This window comes from Pangasianodon hypophthalmus, chromosome 28 (genome assembly GCF_027358585.1).
Source record: "Pangasianodon hypophthalmus isolate fPanHyp1 chromosome 28, fPanHyp1.pri, whole genome shotgun sequence".
Classification (NCBI taxonomy): Eukaryota; Metazoa; Chordata; class Actinopteri; order Siluriformes; family Pangasiidae; genus Pangasianodon; species Pangasianodon hypophthalmus.
The window spans coordinates 6,930,374-6,942,801 of NC_069737.1; the positions used below are offsets into that span (position 1 = coordinate 6,930,374).

Genomic DNA, 12,428 nt, shown 5'->3' on the forward strand with positions numbered 1-12,428 from the left:
CGGTGATGGCGGTTAGTAGTCCAGCGCCACCTGCTGTGCTGGAGTGTGGAGGAGCCGAACCTGAGCAGGGGCAGGAGTATATAGTCTGCTTTAAGAGTACTGAAGTTTTAGAAAGGGGCACAGTGGCTTATTGGTTACCACTGTTGCCTCGCACCTCCAGGGTTTGCATTTTCTCTCCGTGCTTCGGGGGTTTTCTCGGGGTACTCCAGTTTCCTCCCCCAGTCCAAAGACGTGTTGTAGACTGATTGGCATCTCTGTCCGTTGTGAATATGTGTGCGATTGTGCCCTGCAATGGGTTGGCACCCCATCCAAGGTCTCCCCTGCCTTGTGCTCCAGGCTCCCTGTGACCCTGTGCAGGAGAAGAGGTATAGAAAATGGATGGATGGAAACTTTAGAAAGTTCACACAACACATATAAGGGTGACTCTATGATTGGGGTTCCACAGGTAGCCTTTCTATCTATTAAACATATCAGCAAGGTGGGACAGCGGGTAGCGTCCCCAGGTTTGTTTACATTTACTTTATTTGACTGGTGCTTTTTATCTAAAGCAACTTACAGTTGACACAGGATCCAACTGAGGAGTTGAGGGTTAAGGGTCTTGCTCAACAGAGTCAGGACAGAGCGGTGTGTTTGTGGGCCCCTGACCATCACACCCATATGTGGTTCTTCTCTAAACTGTTGCCACAAAGTTTGAGGGACACAATTGTATAGAACGTCTTTGTATACTGTAGCATTACGATTTCCCTTCACTGGAACTCAGAGGCCCAAACATGTTCCAGCATTACAATGCCCCTGTGCACAAAGGGAGCTCCATGAAGACATAGTGTGTTAAAGTTGGAGTGGAAGACCTCGAGTGTCCTGCACAGAGCCCTGACCTCAACCCCACTGAACACCTTTACGATGAACTGGGACACTGACGGCACCCCAGACCTCTTCACTCATAATCAGTGCCTGACCTCACTAATGCTCTTGTAGCTGAATGAACACAAATCCCACAGTCACACTCCAAAATCTAGTGGCAAGCCTTCCCAGAAGAGTGGAGCTTATTATAACAGCAAACACAGGAGGGAATAAATCTGAAGTGTATGTGATGGTCAGGAATCCTCTTTGGCTGTATAGTGTTCCACTGAGCTCGAGTTACTGTCTGTGTGGAGTTCCTGGACACTTTCTCCCTGTGTTCATGTGGGATTTTTCCAGGTTCTACATGTCCATAAACATGCCAATAGGTAGATTAGTTATGCTAAATTGCCCATAATGGTGTGTGTGTGTGTTTGTGGTGCACTGTGATGCACTGGTGTCCCATCCAGGGTGAATTATGCCAGGAAATCAGCCAGGAAAAACTGCTTACTATATAGATGAATGAATTAAATGAATGAATTAACTATTTTTGAAACTAAGAAAACACACATTTAACCCCTTAAGAACAATAACTCAATGGAGGGTAACAATCTCCATTTTTTTTAACAAAGTTTCTTTTCTGACACACAGCGTTTTCATTAAGGACATTTTAATGATTTACTGAAAGTGAATTTATTTGTCAGTCAATGTCACAATATCATTGAAAAATAAGAAACAGGAAAGAGAATGTACTTTTTCTTCTTCCCATGATGTTCAGGAACTTCATGTTGAACATGTGACTTGTGGAATAGTCCAAATACTTCATAGGGTTGAATTTGTTCAGGCTTGAGTGAGTGTTATGGGACATGTGGGACATAAAATGTTAAATCGTGAATTTGTTGAAAGCATGTCTATATGTGATTTTGAAATACCATTGTGACCAATCACAGCAAGGATCTAACTCATTTAGGCCATCATTAATTATCTGAATTGTTTTTTTTTTAATTGAGTTATTGCTTCATGTATATAAAGTGTCTCCGTTTTCCTTTTCAACATTCATCAGGCTTCTCCACCGTTCACACACACACTCACACCGTGGCCTACAGATGTCAGTATTCTCCTTGCAGTCTGAGGGACATGGACATATCCACTGGCCAGTTCGCTCTATGTGGTTTATATTGTGCTTCCATATCGCTAGTTTAAATAAAGACTCCATTGTGTGAACAGTTGTGTAATCTGTTTCTATATTTATATTGTATTTATGTTGTTTGTATGTTGATTCATATGTGCTGGATAAATTGATAGTATAATGTCTTGTGCATAAACAATTGTGTCATCGGTTTGTATTGTTTGTGGCATTATTGTTTTGTCTGTTTTGTGTGTTATGTTATATTTTAATATTTTGTATTTGTGTTTGTTGTAATGTTAGTGGTTTAGCTTGTGTAGCTATAACAGTTGTACAGTTGGTTTTAAATTGTGTTTGTGCTTCAGGTTGTGTTATATTTTTAATATGGGTTTTTATTTTTTGTCGTTTACTGTTTGTAGATAATGTATTTGTCGATTTTTACTATTTGGGTCTTGCTTGTGATCATTTGGTTTGTTTTTTATTGTAGCTTATATGTGGGTTTACAGCATGTGTAAAATCTTTTGTGCTTTATAATGCTTGACTGTAAGGTCAAATGAAGCTGTAAGAAAATAGTTTCTCTGCTATTTTGAAAAAAACAAAACAACAACGTTGCTTTACTCAACTGTGTGGGACGGTGATCTTCACTGACATTTCAATTGAGTGCGATAGATAAACTGGAAAGTTCCATTTGCTTTGTGGTTTTCACATAAAACTAAATGGTGTGTGAAAGTTGAATCAGACCTTGAAACTTGGATTAGTAACCTTCTGGTAAAATCCTTTTTGTTTTGTGAGTTTTAAATGTAATGTTTGTGAGTTTGTGAGTGTCTCCGTTGGTTGTACATTGTTTATTTTGTGTATTTGTGTACTTCATTCATATGTTTTTACCAGAATGGACCATGACGCACTGCACACTCAGCCGTCGCCGCATTGCTGACCAACTATTGAACTGTGAGAACACAAAAGCAGGATTTAGCCCACAGGGGCAATAGATAGTTTTGTGTGTGTGTGTGTGTGTGTGTGTGTGTGTGTGTGTGCGTGTGTGTGTTTGACCGGTCATTGGTGTTTTGCTTGTGTGAGTCCCATGACTGACCCACAGCTCTTCATACACTTCATTCATTATTAAAAAAAAAATACTGAGAACACACACACATAGACACATTTATTTACCCACACACTAACAGTTTGAGGATGTTACTGTCTGAATCATCACACACACACGCACACACACACACACACACACACACACTCACACATACACACACACACTCACAGACAAGCAGAAATGGATGAGTAAGTTAATGCTGATGGACTAGAAAATGCTACAGCACTAAAAACAAATCCTGACCTGTGCATTAATCAGACTGCTAACAGGAGTGTGCGTTGAAGGATGTTTGCTTGTGACAGTGTCAGTCATTGAGGTGTGTGTGTGTGTGTGTGTGTGTATGTATTGTTGAGCATCCTGGGCATTCCTGGGATTTGATACCATGATAACCTTTATGAAAATAACTAATTTTACCAAATATTGTTCTTCTCAGAAGTGGAAAAGTAGGTGTTTACCTGCTCTAACACACCTAAACACTTTAGTTTATACACAAGCGCTCCACAAGGTTTAAATTAATATCTTTGAGTAGAAAATGGTTCAAATGAATCCTGAAACAACACTGGGAAACCCTGACCTTTGACAGAAATTGATTATCTTTCTCCATCAGTGGAACACTGAGTTTAAAATTTTTAGCATGATTTTGTAAATTTTTAGCATGTTTTTGTGTTTTGAGGAAGGAAAACTTTGTGGTGAAAAAAAATGATTATTCAGTTGAAATAGTTAAGATGAATCATAGTTCAGAATCAGTGTACTTTAGGGAAGTGAAAATGGTTTCGAAGAATGGTTTCGAAGAAATTCTTATTTTCAAGAATGTGGTGGATTGTAAATGTGATTAGTGTGTTCATGTTAAAAAATGACCCTGCTTGGTGATTCTTATCTTCCCAGTGAGTCATGAATCAAATGAATCGATACTCGCTTCACTTAAGTTGGTGTTTCAAAAGAATCAAATCCCTAAAGTGACTTGCAATGTAATGTTTATGAGCTAGCTTGTGAAAGTAATAAACACGCTATTCGTTAGTGCTAAAGTTTTGCTTCAGGAACCTGTTTTAAAAAAAAAGTGTAATTTAAATAAATGAATAATGAAATTAAGGTGAGATGAAAACAGAATGGCGTTTCAGTTATGGAAGTAAAACTCAGGGTTGCCAGGTCAGGACAAAACAAACCTCAAAACCTTAAAATATCTTTGTATAACGGAATACAGTGCTTCTAAAAGTCCATTGTCATGACTATCACTGCAAATCGTACTGTAATTTAAAAGCTGGCTAATGTTATTCTAACAAAATAAACAACAAAAAACCCACACGCTTTAGTCCATGCAGAAAAAAACTTTAAGTGCTTTAAGTACTTTCATGTTTTGCCATATACGCTTTTTAAAAAAAAAAATCTTTTTTTTTATTTACATGTGTTTATATAATTTTATAGGAATATATGCAAATAAATAAAGAAAATTCATAAATAAAAAATAAGCATAATTTAGCCTACTTACACATTAATACCTAAGAATTTTTTATTAAATATTTTTTATAATTTAAATAATTTATATATGAGCAAATCAATATATAAGATTATTTATTTATCACATTCATATATAATGATATGACAATTTTATGAATATGTACAAAAAATATAAATAAAGAAGATTAACAAAACAAACAAACAAACAAATAGTCCAAAAATTACATTTTATACAAAGACATTCTTTCACTAATATTTCCTTAATAAATGCACTCATATTATGACATAAATATTCATAAATAACACATAAATATGTAATAGCAATGAGCAATAAGCTATTTACTGTCACTGGTGTGATCTTTTCCTCCTGTACTGTGTATGTTTTCCATGGCAATGTGAATGCACCTTTAAAATGACTTAAAGTACTAAATAGTTGCGCCTTTAATGATTAATTATATAAAGGATACACATCTTCAGTAAAATACACAAGGTACAATAGATGTACCCCATGAGGTTGCTACACCTGTGGCAAGGAAAAGTACAGGTTAGTACCCTGTTTTTTTCTGAGAGTGCATGATATTATATCCATGCAGTAGGCAAAGCATGAGGCTGATGTGTGAGAACTGTGGATCTGGCAACAAGGCTATGCACAGAGGTATCTGGTAAGGAAAGGAGGAACCGCCCCCAGACAGCATCATCACCATCACCATCATCAGCAGCATCAGCATCAGCATCGCTCAGAGAGACACACACACACTGAGGGAGAGAGAGAGAGAGAGAGAGAGAGAGCTCCTGGGCTCACAACCTGCTGCTGCCGGCGCTCCTCTCCATGCATGTGAGTACTGTCCTGCTCAATACTACTCATCTTTAATAACTAATGCATGTTTCATTCATGGATTTTAATATTTTCTTTTTATTGTAGTGAAGCATTCTTTTATACTGCTGCTTATTCTCGAGATGGATACTCATGCCATCCTTACTTTGCAATATTATAACCTAATATTCACGTGCATGCACTATATATTGTGTTACATCTTGGATCTCAGGGTAAATGTCATGCTGGGGGTTTTATTTTTAAACCCTGCTCGAGAGATGCCTCTTTCTGCTCCAGGTAGCACACACTATGTACTGCATGCAAAAACAACCACAATAACAACAACAACAAGAACAACACACACAAACACACACACAGCTCATATGTGTGTGATGCTAGCCTGAACCAGTGTCCCGTGTCCTCCAGTCTAAATGTGCACATCCTGAACCATGGCTTCATGTTACACAGCTGAAGCTATACGCCGCATGGGCTTAGTGGGTTTAAGGTGAAAAAGCTTTCCTCTAATCCCATTATAATGCAGCTCTGTCACACATCCAGATCTGTTTACACTAAGAGAGACGTTTGGACAATATTTTTTTTAAAGTGATGCTCATTAAAGCTGTAGCTGATGCACGTCAGATTGCTGTGAAAATTTTAGTGGGAATTTTTAAAAAATGTATTCAATTTTTTTTTTTTTCTTTGCCAAAACGTGAGATGCTTGTCAAATAAACTTGGAGGACAGTGGCGGTTTGGAGGGACTCACTATGGAGGGGTTGTGGATCTGGCAATATATATATGTTTTACATATATATATATATATATATATATATATATATATAAGCTTGCATTGTTGCTTGCAAATTGGTGTGAAATGTTAAAAATCATTAAGATTTTAAAATGTTAAAATGTTTACTTTTTATTTTTAATTTTTTTCTCCTTTTGGTGTTAAATGTCACACTTTTAAGATATTAATTTAATTCACCTTCATATATTTAATCAAATATTTACAGATATTTACTAGAATGAGAATATTAAAAAGCACTTCTTCTTCTTCTTCTTGTACATATTTTAAAGCACAGAACTGTTTTTTTAATGTTCAATTTATTTATTTAATGGGAACATTAACTAGCACATTAATTATTATTATTATTATTATTATTATTATTTTTATTTTTATACATATTTAATAGCATGCATTTTTTTTTAATTTAGTAAGATACTTACAAGAATATTAACTAGCACATAACAATTTTTTATTGTATTATTACTTATTTATTATTATAACTTATTTAATAGCATGAAGTTGTTATTTTTTAAATACCCTATTTATTTATTTAATAAGATATATACTAAATGGGAATATTAACTGTCACATACCTAGTTTTTATTAAAAAGTTGAGAAATTTACAACAGCTGCTGTTGTACATTGACCTGGCTGGTTAAAAGGCACAGGCAACTTGAGAGAAGCTCTGGTGTTATTCCTCCTGCTAGGTTTCACGTCGATTGTTGCTGCGAGCACTGAGTCCTGCATGGAAACACAGCACACACAGCGGCCTGTGTGTGGCACACATACGGATCTTGAACTGTCAAATAAATTTAAACTCCAGGCTCATTTGAGTGGGATGTGGCTGCTGATTCTGACCAGCACAATTTAAAAATGCAAGTTACATCCCTCTGCTTCAGAGCAGTTATCAGTAGCTAATGTGAATCTGCCGGTCGTCAGCCGTTTCTACAGTAACGTGGAGGAGCTGTTGTGCTGCTCCTTCACCCTTGACTTGCACCTGTCCTCCAGCCCATTAATCTTTTCAATATTGACGCCTCCTCAGACGTATAGCTCAAGACGGTCACGAATGTTGTGGAGTGATGAATCTGAAGGAAATGGCTTCAGACGGATGCAGTTTTGACATTGCATCGTTTCATGGTGACCTTGAGCGTACATACGCAGCTGAGCACAAAAGCCAGGCAGCGCTGTGGGACTTTCCCATGGGCCTGTGCAGGCAGTCTCTCTCTCTCTCTCTCTCTCTCTCTCTCTCTCTCTCACTCTCACACAGATAACCTTTCACTTAAAGTAAACCTTACAAAAATCTGTGATTCAGAATATTGCCTTCAATACATCAGGCTAGCTTCTTCATTTTTAGATGTCTGTCCATAAAAACATGGCTGTGTCCCCAGCTGAAGCAGAACATTTTAGTCCTTTCCCCTGTTTTTCTGTAACTAACTAACAAACTATAGGGTATCACGCTGGTACACTGGGTAGCATTGTCACCAAGGTTGCTGGCTCGATCCTGAGCTCAGGTTACTGTCACATGTTCTGACTGTATCTGCGTGGGTTTCCTCTCCAGGGTTCTCTGCTTTCCTCTCACCTCCCAAAAGTCATGCAGTAGGTGGATTGGCAAGTCTAGGTGTGAATGAGTGTGCTGATGGTGCCTTGATATAGACTGGTGTGCCATCCTGGGTGTATTCCCAACTCATGACAGATCCTGACCAGAGTAAAGCCCTTACTGATGATGAATGAATAATAATAATAATATAGATAATGTGATTTGACAGACAATTTACCTCCCAGGCAGCAGAGGGCTCTAAAAATAACAAGCTACACCATTAACCACAAATTTGACAGGCTACCTGAATTTGTAACCACACTATTGGTGAAAAACATCTAGAACTGAAAGTGTTTTTTGGTTTGTCTGTCTTGGGGAAATCTTAAAGCTTGTTTGCAGAACCCTTCAAGAGAGGTCAAGTCAAGTGGCTTTATTGTCATTTCAACCCTATACAGCTAGTGCAGTACACAGTGAAATGAAACAGTGTTCCTCTGGGGCCATGGTGCTACATAAACCCAGAACTACATGGGACTACACATTCCTTCATAAAGTGCACATGCAAATGTGTGCAAACAGCACAAGACAGTACAATAAGTACTAAAACAGGACAATAGGCACAGCAAGAGACAGTGCAGCACCAACCAGTACACAGTTCTAGTGTTGAAGTGTCAGATATAACAGGTACTGCAAAAGAATAACAATATGATAAATTGCTGTGAATGCAAACATAACAACTATGACACGATATTCGGCAGATAAGCTTCTACTATATATGGACATAGCAGTTATTGGGTTAGCAGCCAGGTAGAGAGTATAGTAATGATAAAAATTATATACAATATTTTTATAAATACAATAAGTATGAGTGAGAGAGAGGGATAGAGAGAGAGTCTATGAGTATTGAGGAGTCTGGGGGAAGATGGCTTGGGGGAAGAAACTGTCGCACAGTCTGGTCATGTGGGCCTGCATGCTTTGGTACCTTTTACCAGTTGGCAGGAGGGTGAAGAGTTTGTGTGAGTGGTGCGTGGGGTCATCCACAATACTGGTGGCTTTACGGATGCAGCGTGTGGTGTAAACATCAATGATGGAGGGAAGAGAGACCCTGATGATCATCTCAGCTGTCCTCACTATCCGCTGCAGGGTCTTATGATCCGAGACGGTGCAATTTTCAATCCAGGCAGTGATGTAGCTGCTCAGGATGCTCTCGATAGTCCCTCTGTAGAATAAGGTTGTTTCCCTAGCAGGGGTCCAAGTACAACCTGCCGACTAACCTTTTTTCTTTCCCTCATACCCTTGTTGTCATTTCCAGGCTACTATGAGGAAGCCACTGGAGTGCTAAAGGTCATCCGGATTTCCTGCACAGCAGCAGCATGTATTGTGTGTGCTAAGACGTACTAGCTGAGTGTTGCATCATGGGTCAGCAATCGCACCACGTCATCAGGAAGAAGCTACGTCCAGCACGGGTGCTCGCGCTCCTCCTCGGGATCTTGGCAATAAGCTCTGTTTCCTTCTCCACCCTCGGTGCCTTCTTCTCCTCCTCATCCTCCTCCTTGTGGAGCTCCGCCTCCCAGCTAGAGGAGCCTCATGGCCCTGCTCCTCACAGGACTCTCCTCTCGGTTAGTATTACCAACGCATCAGGGAACCAAGGCGAGTATCCTGAGGACTTGTTCACGTTGGAACAGCGTCGCCAAGGTGCAGTGATCCTGCACATGCTTGGCATGCTGTACATGTTCATCGCATTGGCCATCGTGTGTGACGAGTTCTTCGTGCCCGCACTCACGGTCATCACCGAGAAGCTGGTCATATCAGACGATGTGGCTGGCGCCACCTTCATGGCGGCCGGAGGATCCGCTCCTGAGCTCTTCACCTCCATTATTGGCGTTTTCATTTCGCACAGCAATGTGGGCATCGGCACTATCGTGGGCTCGGCCGTGTTCAACATCCTGTTCGTGATTGGCATGTGCGCCGTGTTCTCACGCGAGATCCTCAACCTGACATGGTGGCCACTTTTCCGCGACGTCTCCTTCTACATCCTCGACCTGATCATGCTCATCGTCTTTTTCCTGGACAACTACATCAGCTGCTGGGAGAGTGTGACCCTGCTGCTGGCCTACGCCACCTACGTGCTCTTCATGAAGTACAATGCCCAGGTGGAGGCGCTGGTCAAGGGCTTGATGAACCGCAACCAGGTGGTGGAGGTGGCCGAGACGCAGCCTAAGGTGAGCCAGATGCCATTCTTCTACGTTTCCTCAAGGTTCTCCTTCCTTCCTCTTTTCTCCTGCCTTTTCCTCCATCACCTCCCTCTTCTTCTCTGCTCACCAGTACCTTCTCTTCTCCTCCTGTCCTCCCCTCTCTTCTCCCCACCTCAAAATTCCTTCCTTTCTTCTCCTTACTTCCTGCTTGCACTTTCTTTCCTCTCACTCCTTCTCCTTTCCATACATCTCCTTCATTCTGTCACGATTCTCCTGCTTTCATTTCCCATTCTCTCTTTTCTCCTTCTCTCTCTTCTACACACTATATCTACCATTCCCTCATGACTGACTCTGTCTGTCCTTCACTCACAATCCAGTCCTCTCTTTCCTTCATCTCCCTTTTTTCTCTTCTCCTTTACCCAAATCTCATTCCACCTATAATTTTTTCATTTCATATAATTTGTTTGCACTCACTTTTTCATGTATTCACTTTTTTCCTTTTCCAGCTTTATGACTTACTCTTCTTGATTCCTTTCCTCTCCCTTTTGGTACATTCTTTCTCTTCTCTTCCTCTCCTCATATCTTCTTTCTACCCTCATGTTTCTCTTCTCTTCTCTTCTCTTCTCTAATACTCCCAAATTGAATACCCCCCTCGTGTTCTCTTTCATTTGTATCTCACTCTTCTCCTCTTCTCCTCTTTTCTCTAATCCTTCCTTTGCTTTCCTTTCCTTCCCTTTTCTTCTGCCCTTTCTGTTTCTTTCCTTTCTCCTACTGTTCTCTCCTCTCCTCTCTGTTCTTCCTCTCTTCCTATCTCATTTTCTGTCCTCTCCTCTCTTTTCTTCCTCTCCTTTCCTCTTCTTTCCCCTCCTCTCCTCCTCTCCCCTCTTCCCACTTCTGCCCTCTCCTCTTCTACTCCTCTCCTATCTTTGTTTTTCCTTCCTTCCCTCAAAATTCACTCCTCACCTTTCTGTCCTTCCTTCCTCATGATTCACTTCCTTCCTCTCCTCCCTCTCCTTTTCTCCTCCTCTCTCTATATCGCTTCCTTCATCCTCTCCTCTCATCTCCTGTACTCTCCTCACCTCTCCATCCTTCTCTCAAGACTCAGTCCTCTTCTTTTTTTTCTATCTTCTCCTCATTCATGTTATCTCCCCTTCTCCTTACTTCTCTTCCTTTCTTTCAAAATTGACTATTCTACTTCCCTCCTTCTTTTGTCCTTCACTCACGTCTTCCTCATGATTGACTCTCCTGCCCTCCTAAGTCTCTCCATTCCTCCTCTCTCTTCATGACTCCTTCTTTCTCCCTTTCTTCCCTCTCATTTCCTCCAATCCTCTAACCACTTTCCCTTCTTTACCTTTTCAAACCCCTTCTTTTACCCTCCTCCTTCCTGCTGATTAAAATCTCTCCTCCTCTCTCCTTCTTGTCCTGTCCTCACCTCATGTTTCACTCCTTTCCTTTTTATCTTCCTCTCTCCTCTTGCCCTCTCATTTTCTTCCTCCCTCCACAGTCCACTCCTCCCTCCCTCCCTCCCTCCATCTTGCACTGATCTGCATGTCTGCGTTTCAGGATTGAGCACCTGGTAATGATGGAGTGAGACAGTGAGAGAGAGCGAGAGAACGATAGAGCGATACAGAGACAGATTGATAGGGAATGATGGAGCCTTAGGGTGACAAAGTGAAAAAGATTGAGTGATACTGACAGAGCAATACTGATCTGGTGGTGAAATTTCACCCAGTGTGCTTCTTTTTAATTTTGCACTACATTTTCACCAACACACGTCGCACACCAAAGAGTCGACCCTCTAGGTTGCCTGGCAACAGGTAGCGGTTTGGTTAGCAGGCGAGACAGCTCTACTTGCACTCGAGCGCACACAAGCATGCAATCATCAATGATTATGTTTCTTATAGTGCAGTGCACAGATTAAATACTCCAAGCTCCGTCTGCTTGTTTTCATGAACGGTAAACACATCCGTATAACATTTCATGCTTAAGTGCAGCTGGAGGAAGCCTACCTGCTCTTCTTAAAGTGTTTGTTGCTAATGTTTAGCGAGGTCTAAGACGAGCTCTGAATGTCATCCTGGAATCATTTTGTTTCTCAGAGCAAGGCTTTTAATATTGGACAGTGTTTTGCCTGATCAGCTAATTATATGATTAAATAGACAATTAAATCACAAAATATCAAACTTGAAATGCATACAATGCATATCGAAATTTATGCCAAAGTACAACCTTTTAGGAAAATTTGGATATTTTTTGGACGTCATTACAATGTAGCGCTGCTGTTAACATTTACTCTGTCTATAGCAGTATAACATTAGAGCCTGAAACATCCTTGAAACATCCTTGCTAAATTGTTCAAAGTAAAATTGGAAGTTTGGCATGGATATTGGTGTGAGATGAGTGTGTGTGTGTCTGAATGGTGAGAGAGAGAGAGAGAGGAACTCCATGATTGTGCACAGGATGTTATTGCTTGTGTGGGAGTGTGTGAAAGTGAGAGAACATCATATCAGTGTGTGTGTGTGTGTGTGTGTGTGTGTGTGTGTGTGTGTGTGTGTGTAGAGTGGCAGGTGAACATGGCAGCATG

The 12,428-nt window shown here is 40.5% G+C and overlaps 1 protein-coding gene across 6 annotated transcripts in view; it reads left to right on the forward strand.

Moving 5' to 3' along the window:
• Positions 1–5,240: 5,240 nt before the first annotated feature.
• Positions 5,241–12,428, forward strand: part of LOC113544357 (sodium/potassium/calcium exchanger 2) — a 47,721-nt gene continuing 40,533 nt past the window's right edge. For all 6 annotated transcript variants that reach the window (XM_026943142.3, XM_026943145.3, XM_026943146.3 and 3 more), the window contains exons 1-2: positions 5,241–5,355; positions 8,965–9,874. In XM_026943142.3, the coding sequence (XP_026798943.1) occupies positions 9,068–9,874 (807 nt within the window). In that variant the 5' untranslated portion in view covers positions 5,241–5,355; positions 8,965–9,067. The remainder of the gene's footprint in view (positions 5,356–8,964; positions 9,875–12,428) is intronic.